General features: G+C 39.0%; 1 protein-coding gene across 5 annotated transcripts in view; it reads left to right on the top strand.

Annotated features, from left to right (window-relative positions):
* The window catches only part of LOC105217781 (guanylate cyclase soluble subunit beta-1), a 92,308-nt gene that overhangs the window by 34,510 nt on the left and 42,410 nt on the right, over positions 1 to 15,388 (top strand). For 4 of the 5 annotated variants that reach the window (XM_054236106.1, XM_054236105.1, XM_054236104.1 and 1 more), the window contains exons 4-14: positions 5,272 to 5,372; positions 5,630 to 5,748; positions 6,745 to 6,894; positions 7,789 to 8,077; positions 8,547 to 8,984; positions 10,601 to 10,712; positions 10,943 to 11,102; positions 11,309 to 11,391; positions 13,024 to 13,194; positions 13,374 to 13,445; positions 13,545 to 13,710. In XM_054236106.1, the coding sequence (XP_054092081.1) occupies positions 5,272 to 5,372; positions 5,630 to 5,748; positions 6,745 to 6,894; positions 7,789 to 8,077; positions 8,547 to 8,984; positions 10,601 to 10,712; positions 10,943 to 11,102; positions 11,309 to 11,391; positions 13,024 to 13,194; positions 13,374 to 13,445; positions 13,545 to 13,710 (1,861 nt within the window). The remainder of the gene's footprint in view (positions 1 to 5,271; positions 5,373 to 5,629; positions 5,749 to 6,744; positions 6,895 to 7,788; positions 8,078 to 8,546; positions 8,985 to 10,600; positions 10,713 to 10,942; positions 11,103 to 11,308; positions 11,392 to 13,023; positions 13,195 to 13,373; positions 13,446 to 13,544; positions 13,711 to 15,388) is intronic. The other variant, XM_029045922.2, reaches the window with a different exon arrangement.

Here is a 15,388-nt window from a genome sequence, read left to right as displayed (position 1 = left end):
CATAAATTTTATTAATATGCTTCGGTTGATTTCTACAAGCGAAAGCGAGTGTGATTGCTAGGCTGAGTTGTTGCTAGGGTACGAGAGAAATTATAATAACAAATAAACAGCACAACGAGCAGGACACCCACTCCCCACGCCAGTAACTAAAGGCGTTGCGGAAGAAGTAGATTCACATATATATTTTTGTACTTACAAGTGAGTTTCTTAAACGTCTAAGCTACAAGCATTAAGTTGACATGCTTATCCTTACAAATGTCCTTTACACAATGCCAACAGTGATGAAGAGCTGGCAACGAAAAAAAACGAGAAAAAACGCAAGAAAAGCATGAGAGTGAGGCATCTGAAGTGGCAGAAGCTTAAAAATATGCTTCAGCATTGTTGCTGCTGCCGCTTAGCTGGCTAACAAAACGATTTGTGTACTCACACACAAACACACTGCTGTCTATATAAATATATATATATACATGTATGTATACTAGATAATGAACTTGCTGCAATGACAGTTCTCTTCCTCTGCCAACAGCATGTGGGCTTGAATGGCGTCTACAGCCGCAAGTGCCGCGAAATGTTAATGTGCCTCTGTGTGTGGGTGTGTGTGTGGGTGCATGCGAGCATTTGCGAATGTATGTATGTATGTATGCAGGAGAACAAATGCGTTTTATTGCATTGTTAGAAATTTTTCTAGGCGCATTAAGTGTGTGATTACAAGCGCGCCAAATACAGGCGACTGCAATGCCAAAGCCAAACCGCGGAGACATACGACAGGCTGAAGCCAGAGCGCACAATAAATATACAAAATGAAATTTACAAAGCGCAAACACAGACACACACACACACACATTTGCATTATCTTCGTAAGCGCATTACTCCCACACACCCACATACAGACATTCCTGTTTAATATGGCTTGGTATGTGCTTACGTAGACGGGCGGAAGTGGAAGTGGTTGTGAAATAAGGTTAAAAGCCACTTAAAACACATCCAACTTCGTGTGCAGCAGCACATCGCTCTGCACTCTGGTGTTCTTCTGCCGCGAGCGAAGGCGGTGAAGAGCGCGCACTCACTCAAGTAAGTCACTGGCATAACGGCATGACAAGTCGCTGCAGTTGCTGAAGCATTTGTTTGCACATATCGGCGAGCTCTTCATGCGGATATGTCGTCAGTCACAGCGGAGCTTGTAGGCGAGCTTGAAGCAATAAAAGAAACTATTTTAGACGCGTGTATGTAAATCCCTGATGGTAAAAATTGATAGTGTAGTAGTTAATTCGAAGAATTATTGAAGGAAGATCCATAAGACACCATATGCTTCTAAGAATCCGGGAAATTGTTTTTGCTTTTTTTATATTCGTCTTTACTGCCGTTTCTAAACTATATCCCTTGATATGTGAGCTCTTTTTCCTAGAGGGTAGTTCGTGCACTCGACACACTCTACTGATTCGAGATCCTAACATACCGCTAACACTAACACTAATAATATTGCTTACTTTGCTGTGGTGCACATTTGTTTGTCAACCACCGCGGCTAAGTTATTCATATGGAAATATTTGTTCACACACATTTAAATGTAATCATAAAAGCAGCGCTTCCGCTATTCGTAGATAAACTATAAAATATACATACAAATATACTTATATATAGGTATGAGCACATATTCTCTTGAAAATGGAAAGCGACAATAGTTAGTTGGACTTAAATGTGAATGAAATATTCATATTGTGATTCGTAAAAGCCTTAATGCGCTGCATTTCAAAAGCAATCACCGTTATTCCGAGCAATAAGGCAACGCATTTCACTGCACTCTCTGCTCACTCACTTAGTTGAGAATTGATTATTATCATAAAGCTACAAGTGAATCCCATTTCCATATTCAAGCCCAACCCTTTTTATATGAAATCTTTATTCTGATTTATTTAGCTGAAATCTAGTAAATGACCGACTGAAGAAGCAGAAAAGTGTTGAAGTTACTAGACGACAAAAGATAGAAGATGACAGAGCATTCTTGCTATTAGCGGTAGATTTGGTCTTAGGATCACAACGGAGCTTCTGGATGTACTACTGGATGGGAGGTTCTTAAGATAACTCTTCTGAGATCCACAAAGAAAATCAAAATCGTTTTTACAAACCCGCTCCTCTATCCTCATATCTCCATTTCAACATATCCGCCATATATATGTAATAGGGCTAGCACTGGGGAAATGTTGCACGCATCGCTTCCTGCAAAGTTTTCCAACACTCCCCAAATGCAGATCAGGTGACACAGCCGGCAGCTGCGTTGGCTTAGCGGAAAATTTTGCAAGCGTATGACAAGTGTGCTTGGCGCTGTCTGTCTGTAAAAGCGTGGAAAATTGCAGGTGGAAAGGTGTGCTGGCGACGGCAGATATGCCGACAGGCGGCAGCTGGCATCTCACTGAACTTGTCAGTTGCAATAATCGCACCGGCTGTTGCTGTTGTTGTTGGTGCTGCTGATAACTGGATACCTCTGCGCGTGCAGGCATGACGGCTGTGCTGCTGGTGATTTTGATGTTGTTTTTCAAGCTTTGCTCACTTGAATCGTACAAGCGGCATGGCGTGCCACATACGGCGCCACACCTAGTCACACAGTTGGGACATGCCGTGATTGGATAATTATTGGCGGCGATTTATGATATGTGTCGTTAAGAAATGCAACCGGAACGCCACTTTGCTTGCTGAATTCGTCTGATTTCCACTGTGATTGCAACTATTTGTATCATTTACTTGAGTGTTGATATTTTAATATTTGAGTAATTATATTTGTTTGCGTAATAAAACACGCCCAAAAGTAATTTACTAACAATTATTAATCGCCACAAATTGCTTGAAAATAATTTTATCGCTATAACTGTCATTATTTGTGTCATTCATATTCATATACCTCAGCGGGCTTTGCAAGAGTAATAATCCACTTAATAAGAAATGGAAATGATACTAGCGATACAACTGTTAGAATTAATCTTCAGACTCTTCTTGATGGTTGACAGAACGCCAAAGATTTTTGTTCCATCAATTTTTGTTCGATATTGAATAACAAAAAGGATTTTTAACAAAAAAAATTGTACAAATATCCTCGTCAATGCTTTGTACTCCTTACTCCCAAAAAACATCAAATGTTATTTACTCATTATGGATCAACAATATACATGCAGTTCGCTCCTTCGGTTGGCTAATTAAGCCATTTGTTAAGTTTCAAAAGCAAATTAATCAAAGTCACGAATATTCTGGCAAAATCGACAGATGAACAACACAAATCGCCAACACATACACGCACACGCGCAACAGCAGCAAACCAGAGGAAATCACACACAATCTATAGAATTTTACAAATCGCATTTTTGTGATCGATTTAGGATACTTTTTCACTTTTCATTTCCTTCATTTCATCAACGAAAACGATTTAAATTAAATCCCAAATTACATTCTCGACAAGCGGCTACAAGAAATACACTCGTGTAAATACATATATAACGGTGTATGAGTACATCCGCACGGACGATTACTTTTATTCACTGGAACTCAAGCGAACTGAAAAGTGAATAGGAAGCGATGTATATATTATACACATACACACACCCATACGTGTTTGTAATAGTATATATTATGTTCACATTGAATTTCCTGGCTCATTTAACACGCTGGCAAGCGACGCAGCTCGAACGAGTCACACAATGACAACACCGAACGAACAACAACAAGCATGCGACGGACAGACTAGTTATCGAACGACAAGCAGAGCTGTGGACCACCAACTGGGCGCACAACCGGTGTAAAAAAATATTGGTCGAACATAAAAGATGTAAGAAATAGTGTAAAGCTGTGGCAATGTGGAGAGTATGAGGCGGGTGGGTGGCACTGCTGGGTCTGTGTTTCCACAACGACCACCACCATCATGGACCAGTAGTGAACTGAGATTGTGCAGTGAATGAGGGCGTGGTGGGAGAAACGAAACTGGCGGGTATACACATATTTACATGCAGAACATATGTAGATAATTATCTAAAGATTTATGTTTGACGCTACAAATTACACACACGAAGGCAGTGATTGATTTCCTAAGGCAACACAAGTCTGCGGCAGCTCCGCCATGGTATCCTTGTTCTCGTTGGACAATGTTTTTCCGACACAATTTTATTTAAATATGTACGCTATACACCATCCCAATACACGAGCACACGATTCCTAGAGCAACCAACAGCCATTTTTGAAAAATCTAGTACTCCGAGATAATCGAATGATAAGCGCTTCTAACGACACACTATCCCCCCTGTAATGGGGCCGTTACATTGCCACCCACTGCGTTCAAACTTTCATGCGAGTTTTCCGCCAAATGCTGGCAAAATACTTTATTCAATATTACACATCCGAACAGATATCCATACGTCTTCGCACAACACAATGAGTGATGTTGAATTACAAAATTAAAAACTTTCCGAGCACGACTTCTCACATTGGCAGCAAAGTTTTAAAGCGCCAACAACTAGACAACTTGCCTGCCTGCACATGGTGCGCTAATGTATTTGCAATATCTTCGCTTATCCATCTTCATGGCCATGACTGACAGCGAGTTGGAGAGTTTCGCTGTAATTTCATACTCATTAAAAATTCATTTCAACTTCCTCTGATATTTATAACACATTCGAGAGAGAGCAGGGAAATAATTTAGAGCATACATGCAGGCGCTTGAGCGTGTTGTGTAAATTGCATGTAGAATTCCATATTACTATCGCTTCTATTTCAAATTAATATGAATTTCGATCTTCTAATTTTAAATGATTTATTATTTATTCATTAAGAGTCTATAACACCATATCCACCAAAATGAAGATCTTAACTTAAAGAACTCTCTCTCTGAACTTAGAACTTCATTCCCTGTATGAAGCGACTGCAAAACGGATAATTGCCTAATTAAGTTCGCCATCACACTGTTCGCAACACTTTTTCAAAAGCAAAAAAAAAAAACAAAAACAACAAAAAGAGAACTTAATTAACCCTTTGATAAGTACTTAAACTATATTAAATGTGCACAGTGCATTCATACAGACATATGTACATACTTATATATCAGTATATGTGTGTGTTTGTGTAAAAGTGCTCGCGCATATCCACCGTGCAGTGTGTGGATAAAAGGTCGCGCAGCATATGAAAGCACAGCACAGCAACGCGTTTTAATTAAAAATTATTTTTATCTCACTTTCGCCTTTGCATAGCCTTTCTCATATCAGCACTCTATTGTTGTTTCTCCACTTTCCGCAGGAAAAAAGCGATGGTCAGCATGGAAGGTCAGTTTTTGGTGCGCCAAACATATGATGATGAAATCACCTACAATCTCATTGGCGCAGCGGTGGAGATTTTGCGTGAGTACCAATTGCCTGCAGTCCTACAGTCCTACAGTCATACATACCCACATACATACATATAGTATTCATATGTATGCATTAGCGAAAGTCCGACATGCTTACTTACAAATTGCTATAGTATACCTGCTGATAAGCGTAATTAAGCGCTCTTGCCTACGAGCACTGACAATGACGTTGTAGATATATAATATCGGAATTTATTTTATTTCTACCGTTTCTGCTTCTGCTGCTTTTTTCCATTCCTCCTCCTATAGATATACCAGCTGATGATATACTGGAGCTTTTCGGTAAAACCTTTTTCGAGTTCTGCCAGGATTCGGGCTATGACAAAATTCTGCAAGTGCTTGGCGCCACACCGCGCGACTTTCTGCAGGTGAGTAAGATAAAAAAACAAAAACAAAATATTTTATCAGTTCCATCATCCAATCCAAGATATATTTAACACCAAAATATAGGAAAGAAAAATAAAAATAATATTATAAGACCTATTAATTATATTAAAAATATTATTGTAAAATGTAAAAACACGGATTTATCTACTTTCACCCACATCAGCGAGCAATTGTTAGTGCTATAATTTGTAAATTAAGTCTTCCAAAAGCGCGAAATATATGCAACTATGTTGCTCTTTACTATTTACTAGGCTTCCAGCTATCTTCAATCCACGATATAAGCTGACTCTAACCTCAAATAGAGGGCACGACTATAAAATTATTCTCAATTAATTCATTTAACTCCTGAATTAATTATACATAATATTCTCTGAAAATAAATTCCTCCTTTATGGGTTACCAACGCTTTGCCCAGTACTGTATTTGCCTATATTGAACACAGAGTTCAATCATTTTTAATAACTGAATTTTATTCACTTACGCACCCTCCACGGAAGTTGGTTATTCAATTTTCATCTTATTGTAAATGGTCGCTTCTTCAGCGGTATTTTAAAAACTATCTTTAGCCAAGGTGCCGGTGCAGCTGGTCCACCAACAACAACTGCTTACATGTCTCCCTTCTTACTTGAGGTGTCCGTCCGTGTGAAACCGCAAAACCAATACTGTAACGGTAGTCCGACACTTCCTGTCGTTACATTCATCAGTCAATTCGATTCCTTCGCTCGCCAGAGAGCAGCAACGAGCAATCCCTGGACTTATAGCGCCTTATCGCCACAGCCATTCAGAACCACACACCAGTTGCGTCGTTCAGCTGTGCGCCATAATGGAAATTTAAATTGAATTTTGCTGCAATTTCACCTCAAGTGTTCAGCTATTAATGCATTTTATTATCTTCCTGCACCCGCTTCTACCGCATTCGTAAACATATCATTCGAAAATTGCACTCTCTCACGAACTTTTACTGTGTGTTTCCACAGAACTTGGATGCACTGCATGACCATCTGGGCACCCTTTACCCCGGCATGAGGGCACCTTCATTTCGTTGTACGGAGAAAGATGGCTCGCTGCTGTTGCACTACTACTCGGAGCGCCCCGGTTTGGAGCACATCGTCATTGGTATTGTTAAGGTGAGTTAATAAGGCTAAGGTGAATTTTGAAAAGAAACTAAAAAAAAAAAATAAAAAATAAATTATAATGAAATATGGTGGATATAGAGTGATGTAGAAAGTATAAATAATACTCCAATGATACTAAAGTAATGCTGAATAGGCGGCTTCGTCGAGTGGTTTATAGCCTTAGGACATTTTTAGTGGTTTTGAAAAGGTTAAAGGAGCAGCCAAAACGGGAGTTACGCTCGCATAAGTTAGGTGAATCACAAATAATTTGAGCACAAATCTCTTGGAGAGCAATCTAGGTATTGAAACTGAAACTTAAAATAGATTCGAAGAAAATGAAAAGCTGACCCAAATGGACCTCGTGAAAGGACAATTGGGTATGTAAACTGCCACCAATATTATTAGAAAGCTTCTTGTATGCTCCGATCCCCTATGGTTCGAAATCACATCAGTTCTTAAGAAGAAGCGTGATAATATTAGAAAGAATCGAACATCTTATGTTACAGCGCGAACAAAATGAGAGAATTAACCGTAAAATTGGTATTTTAACAGTTCGAAATGAGATTGAAACCTGAATCGCTTACTCCCTTGAGTGAGAACACTGCTGGCATAAACATGCCATAATTGAACTACCACAGCTTGAAACCATTTAATACATTTGTATGTATTGCTATCTCTTTCTTTCTCCACATTGAAAGATTAAAAATTATTTTGTAGCACGTGCCACAAATGCGAGCTCTTTTCAGGCTAAAAAAAAACAACTATCCATACATTTTCTCAATAGGTAAAGGAGCTAGTTACCGATAATCTTTTACCGTTATGAACAATAATTCATTAGTGCTAGTGATATGCTAAATGTGTGCATGTGTGTGTTATTTTCAATACAATTCCTGCAAATCGTTTTAGGCGGTGGCATCCAAATTGCATGGCGTTGAGGTGGAAATTGAGATCGTCAAACGGAAAGGTGATCCCATCGATGAGGAGGACCGCACAGATGTGTTTACGCAGCAGCAACAACAACAACAGCAGCAGCAATCAAGTAGCACAATAACAACTGGAGATCTACCAGAAGAGAATAACAATCACAATAACACCAATAATAATGCCAGCAATAACAATAACAACGAAACCGAGGCAGATGACGATGACGATGTGGTTGTGTTATCAGCCGCAGATGTTAGCAATAAAAAGCAAGGTAAGCCCACACACACAGATACACAGAATGTGATATAGTAAACAACAACAACAACAAAAGACCAAAGCATGTGAGTAATCTAATAGCCTCAAGTCAAATGACTGCAAACTGCAGAGGAGCAACGCAAACGAGAAATGTGAGAAAATTCCACTTTACCGGGACATACTCACATGCATACACATTTATGGCTTAATTGAATCAGACAAACAAATGGCTCAATTTCACACACAATCACACACCCACCGCACACTCATTCATTTGCTGTGAATAAATATGCAAATCGGCAGAAGCTGCGCCGGTGCGACACGTACACACCAATCCATTTTGAGTGAAATCTTCTATACCGTAATCAATTAATTTCATCATATACCAAACAACAACAAACACACTCATTGACTAGACTCTTTCATATTTTTGCTTATTTGTTGTACACAAATTCTCAATCTCTCAATCATTGCTTTCTCGCCAGCTCGTTGTCCTTTTGGCCGCACCAAATCCCACTCGGCCTCGTCGATGAGCAGCAGTGGTGGCGGCGGTGGTGGTGGCGGTGCCAAGCAGACGGATAGTTTCGACAGCGACCCCGACAAACAGGAGCAGAAATGCCTGCGTTTGCTGAAGAACAAGAGCGACGACATCGAACGCTACGATCATGTGCAGTTCCTCATAAGGGAGATCGGCACCAGCAGCAGCAATGCAGCGGGCGCTGGCGCTGGCAATGCGACCGCCACGACATCGTTGGCCTCGTCGGCGAGCGGGGATGAGCGCACGATAGCCACGTGCCGGGAGGAGGCCAAAGAGCCGCCGGATGAGATCGACTTTTTGTGTGAAGGTGAGGAAGAGTCAGAGTGCACAAGCACTGCTAGCAAAGAGATTGATCTGCCGGATGAAGTGTATTTTATGAGCGAAGGTGAGCACTGAATTGGCTATTAAAACCCGTTTGTGAATTGAGTAAATTGATTTCAAGCGATTGCTGTCAACTTTCATGCGGCGCTGCATTGTGTGTTGCGCGCTTGCATACAATAAATATGAATATGAATTGCTGCTTGCCAATGTAAAATTGTCGTTGTAAAATTGAGATTATTTTCTAAATTATTTATTCCAAATTAATGACTTAGCATACTCGTATATACTGTATGTATATGTATAATATTGATTTTGTGTCTATGCAAAACGATTGCGACGCTACTTGCCTGCTATGGGTAGTGTGGTAATGGTAATGGTAACGGTATTTAGACTGTGCTTGTCCTTGCTTGCTCTTCATTTGGTTTGTATAAAAATGTCTAAATTAATTTGCCATAAAGTGTGCATGTATGTGTGTTGGAGATATATGTGTAAATGCTGAAGCAAATTTTTATGTGTGTTTAATTTGCATTTTATTGGGATTAAGTGCGTTCAAAAAATAACGGGAATTTTAAAATTTCCAATTGTACAAAATTTTATAATTTCTAATTGTGAAAATTATTATTTTTATTTTTTATTATGTTGATATACGAAATTCTATACAAATTTCAGTCGTATTTATTAATTACTTTGTCTGGAGGAGGCGCTAAGGTTAGACATGTTTTTTTGAGGTTGGCGATTTTCGTTTGTTAAAAGCTTATACTTCGTTGCTTGTTCGCGAATTCTTGTCCAAAAACAATACTAAGCATCCATAAAAAATTATCGTATTTCCAAAAATATTAATAAATCATTTTTTTTAACAAAAATTCCCGTTTTTTTTGAACACGTCTCATATTATTTCTATTGTCTTATTTTTGGTATTTAAAAAGAAATATTTTAATATTCTTCCAAAAAAGGAAGCAATTTTTTTGTATACTGATAAAAAGCCTGTCTATATTCAGGTATTCAAAAAATATTAATCACACTTCTTCATTGAAAATCCAGATCTCGAACAGAGTTTTAGAAAGATTGTGATTTAATATACACTCTTTCATTATAAATTATATAAAATGTTCAATTTTTTACTATCAACGACAAATCCTTGGAAACATCTCATTTAATTAGTTCACAATTCCCATCAAATGCACATCAAAAAAATATTACAGTGTTTATTTCGAATATTAATTTTACTGTAACTGTGTATATTTTTTATATTTTTACAATGTATGTATGTATTGGAATGCATCTTTTCATTAAAGTATCTTTTCATAGATAATACGGGACATGAATGCTCCGAGGCATATAATTTGAACAAAGAGCATCCTTGAAACTGCCAATAAATTTCAAATAATTTACAGTTATTTTTTTAGTATTTTAAAGTTTCATTTCAAATGTTGCTTGCAACAACACACACTCGCATTTCGCTTACAAATCATCCATTCGTTTTTTTTTGTTTTATCGAAATATATAGTCATCATGGTTCAGAAGTACATTGTACAATAGCCCACTCGGAATGACTGTGGCATGCTGCGTAAAGCTTTTCATTTAAAACAATATTTGGCTGAATTTCCAATAGCAAATAATAACGCAGATAAATATTATTTTTTGCACCTTTATTCATTGCCACTCAACCGTGGAGCGCAGCGCCGCTTATCTCGCCCGCCACATTCTGCAAGGTGTTCCCATTCCATCTGATGTTCGATCGGCAAATGAAAATTGTGCAGGCCGGTAAATCCGTTTCGCGCGTCATACCAAGGTAAATACCATACGAACGAACGATTAACGATTACAAACAATAACAACAACAACAATTTATACAAGTGTGTTGAAACACCATGTAGCAGTGAATAAACTTCGAAACCAATCACAAAAAAAAACACACAAACAATATATGTAGTTAAGCACCGAGTTTAAATTCTCGTTTCATATTTTATTTTATTTCATTTTTTTATTACAAAATATTCAAATTGTCCCATGCATTCATAGAGTTGCTGTGGAAAACTGTTCCATATTGGAGGTGCTCGAGGCCATACGCCCGCATTTACAGTTGAGTTTCGAGAACATCTTGTCGCACATCAACACGATTTATGTACTGCAGACGCGTCAAGGGGCGATGGGCAAACACGAACGGTATCTGAGATTAAAGGTGAGTCCAGAATAGCGTGAGACTTGATTACGGATTAAAGCCAATTTGATAGCCGAGGTTTTAGGTCAAAGTTCACAATTTCCAACTTCAAATTGTGTTCTCTCATTAAGACACCTCCAATTTGTTGCTTCTACAATTTATGACACATTTATGCCTTACAATGACTTCTATCTATTATAACCGATCCATCAAATGAATTATTTCAGGGTCAAATGATGTACATACCAGAGTCCGATCGTATATTGTTTCAGTGCTATCCCAGCGTCATGAATCTGGATGATTTGACAAAGTAAGTAACAAAATTTAAATGAAGCAATTAAATTATTATTTTTAACAAAAGTGATAAAGTCCAAGGGGGGGCTTCAGGTGAAATTATCTGTCAAAAGTTGTAACTGACAATATAGCGATGGCATGGAATCCCCTAGAAATGTAATCCACAAATCCGCTTCAAATGCATGTCAAATTTCACACACCTTCAAACAAAGAACACGAAACCAAGTCAGAGCGAACAGCAGAATTGTTCAAGACACATATATACTCGCATATGTAACTCCCTCCACCGGGACACTAACAAACCACAAAGTGCCATAAAGCGCCTAAAGGCATGCCTCCTCCTTGTTTGCATGGACCACATGCGATGTACTCGTACGCCATTTTTATATACACACACACACACATACATCGTACATATGCGTGTAGTAGTAAAAAACGAAGCGCATAAAGGCCGCTTTAAATGCCTTTAATGGCTTACTTTGTCAGATTCTGTGTTTTACAAAATCAAATTTGGCTTGTTGCTGTCGCTGCCAGAACGCCAGCACAGCAGCAACGGAAGCTGCGGCACTAAAAACCGGTAAAGCAATAGCTTTATGCTTGCAAAAAAAACAATAACATAAACATATGTACACATAAACCAGAAGAAAGAAAGTGCAATTTCATAGCACATTATATTTTACCAGGCAATTCGCAGTTGCTCTCGGCTCAACTGCCCCTTTGGCCACTCCAAATGTACGAGTATGTAACGGTGGTTTTGTTGGTCGGAATTTTGCTTTTTCTTGCTCTTTGTGGCACACATTTGCGTCGATTTTCATTTTCATATTTTTGTGGAAGAGATGCTCGTGATTTGCACAAGCATGTCTGCTCTTTAAATCAGCAGCAATTGATTGAAATGATTGAAAGGAATATTTTGGGTAAAGCAGAACTCTTCAATAATAAAACTTCAACTTTGAGAGTTACAGTAATATCTAAGTCTCAACTTAGCAAAGCAGTTTGCAAACATATTCCAACATTCCATTATATATATTCCATTATATATATTATTAGAACTTCGCCTCAAATAATGTCAGATTAGATTCATTATGAGCGCCATTAAAATCGTTCAGCACCAATACATTTAAGCCCGAGAACCGTTTATTTTGCCAGCAATAAATACTTAGCTAATAATTCGTGGCAGATGTTTCAACAATTTGCTGTAAATTGTTGTTGGTCAAACCGTAAACGAGAGCACTTAAAAATAGAAACAAAATTAAATGCGAAATTTACGACTCAAATAACGAGCGAAACAGAGGCTCTCACGCTAAAGAGACCCTGTTAGCCAGTACTAGCAAGCGATTTCATGGTGGCTCAGCAAATGGTACCACAGAGCACCCTGTAATGGCTTTGTACTCCGTTGAGCGCTGCACTTTCACCAGCTGGCCAACATCACAACAAAATACTAAATATTTGGCCAGCACTTTATGCCATTTTTAAGTGCCGTTTCGTGAATCGCCTTTCTTTTCCACAATTATTTGTGTACTTCACCTGCATCCTAACGGTTCAGTGCAAGAAAACCGTAAAATATTTACAAAACAATTCACAAACAATAAAAGCGAACCACCGAAAAACTCATTTGACTTTGATGTTTGCTCCGCGTTTTCTCTTGCAGAAAGGGGCTCTACATCTCCGACGTCCCACTGCACGATGCCACACGGGATTTGGTGCTGCTCTCTGAAAAATTCGAAGCTGAGTATAAATTGACGAAGAATCTGGAGCTGCTCACCGATAAGCTGCAACAGACCTACAGGGACTTGGAAAGTGAAAAGCAGAAAACTGACAGGTAAGCGGTAGCACCGAACGCAATGTGCAGCTGCCTTAAACATTTATGCAGCGCACAGCTCAATTGCTGAAATACATTTGAATATTTGAAAAAAAAAAGATTTATGCTTGGAATGCAACGGTTGCTTGTTCAATTGAATAAAATGATGTGCTCTCATAAATTTCATTCTTGCTCTGCAGGCTTCTCTACTCGGTGCTACCCAAATCGGTGGCCAATGAGCTGCGGCACCAACGCCCCGTGCCGCCTAAACGGTAATTAATTAACGCACTTAATTGCTGAACGTTAAACATTTATATTTATGCTTTCGTTGCTGGCATTTTTAAACAATTTATTGCTTTTTTACGCTACAGTTATGATTCGGTGACGCTGATGTTTTCCGGGATCGTGGGCTTCGGCAAATACTGCGCTGAGAATACGGATGCTGAGGGTGCCATGAAAATCGTAAAAATGCTGAATGAACTGTACACGGTCTTTGATGCGCTCACAGATTCCAAGCGAAATCCAAATGTTTATAAGGTAAGATCTAACACCAAGGGGAAGTGAAGAGATTTACTAGCTTATATAATAGTACATAGCAGCATGCTGTTATATAGATTACAAGCTGCTAGAGGTTTACACAATTTTTAATTAAGAACACCACTCAGCGTCAATAAATTGAACGGAATATGTTAGGGAAAGTGGATACTAGCAGCACTTTCTACCTTCGTGAACTCATTAATCTATCACAGCATATTTTCATACACAAGCTTATGTGAGTATAAGCATTAATCGCTTGAAAGCTGCTAACCCATTCACTAACTCACTGAGCGAAATTGAAAGCAACGAAAGCTGAAACACATGCTTCCCTTACATAGTGCCAGGCGTGGCTTCTTCAGCTGAGTGAACGAGTGGCTCCCTGTAACGAAATGCTTGAGTGATAAGCAATAATGAAGTAAAAACACCATGCAAGGAAGTAAAAACAACATTACTTCCTAGTATATATAGTGGTGTACTCAAGTATTATGGCACGTTAACTGAGCACTGGCGGGATATTACCGCCCGGGAGAGCATTCAATTTCCCGAATTTTCCGAAAAAGCAGCACATCAAATTTCTACCAAGACGGCTGAGCTGCTGCAGTTTTGTTAGGGCGAACACTAAACTGCACTTCTTCAACCATATAGATTTATATTATATATATTTGTCATAAAGTTGCTCCGGTCTTCAGAAGACATTTCTTATTCAAGCATGGCAAATCGTATAAAGAGAACAGCAGAGAAAAATTTTTAGCTAGTCAGAGAGCGGAATATCGGATAATTGATCTAAAGCTCCGCACAGAGCTTGGCATATACTAGATCGGGTCTACAAAAGAGCAAAACGATTTCTTCTCCTAAGGTGAAATAAGAATAGAAGCCCTGTTTTGTAGTTGCGTCAAACTGTTTAAACCGATCTTTTTTATTATTAATCCTGCAGAATTAAAAAAAAAATAATAAAATATTCAAAGCAAAGGAAATTGAAATCACTCAGCTGTAGAGAAATGAGCATAGCGGGAGTTATTTATCGTTGCGGGTCTTATTAAGCATTAGCTTTCGCTTCGACTCATCCATGCGCTCCCTTACTTGCCTTCGTCTATTTCCTGCTGCAACGCTTGCGGCGCCGAGGCACCGCTCCCTCCAACAGCATTTTACTCCATTTCGCTTTTCAAGCAATTTTCAGCTTCCTACCCCCGCAACAACACCCACACTGGACCAACTAACTGATACGCCGACTCACTCACCGGCTGTCTGATACACTCACTCAGCGACTTACTAACCAAGCGCCGTGGAGGAAATTATGAGAATTGACGCCAAATTAAACTTTTTGCCAAACAAAATCTGGGTCATTTGTCAGGGTCGGGTATTCGAGTGAAAGCTAAAGCAAAAACTAAAACATAAAAATGCTTGCAACCATAAAAAGTTAACTTCACATACAAGCACCGTTATATTGTTGCGAGTACACGATAGGGCTGCAGGAATGCCGCACAGCTTTGTAGCGGTGTATGTATGCTATATGTAAGTAAGTTGTTGGTGCACATGTACCGACTTCCCCTGCAGCGCTGCATTGTTGGCTCCCACGCCTTACACGACCACCACTTGCGGTTGCCACACAGCCATTAACGGCAGCCATAAAATAATTGCGCTTTTGTATGCACTCGACTTTATGCTTTTCACGAGTCCA

This window comes from Zeugodacus cucurbitae, chromosome 2 (genome assembly GCF_028554725.1).
Source record: "Zeugodacus cucurbitae isolate PBARC_wt_2022May chromosome 2, idZeuCucr1.2, whole genome shotgun sequence".
NCBI classification, from domain to species: domain Eukaryota; kingdom Metazoa; phylum Arthropoda; class Insecta; order Diptera; family Tephritidae; genus Zeugodacus; species Zeugodacus cucurbitae.
Note: the sequence above shows the minus strand (reverse complement) of the source record. Positions and strands in the feature narration are given on the sequence as shown.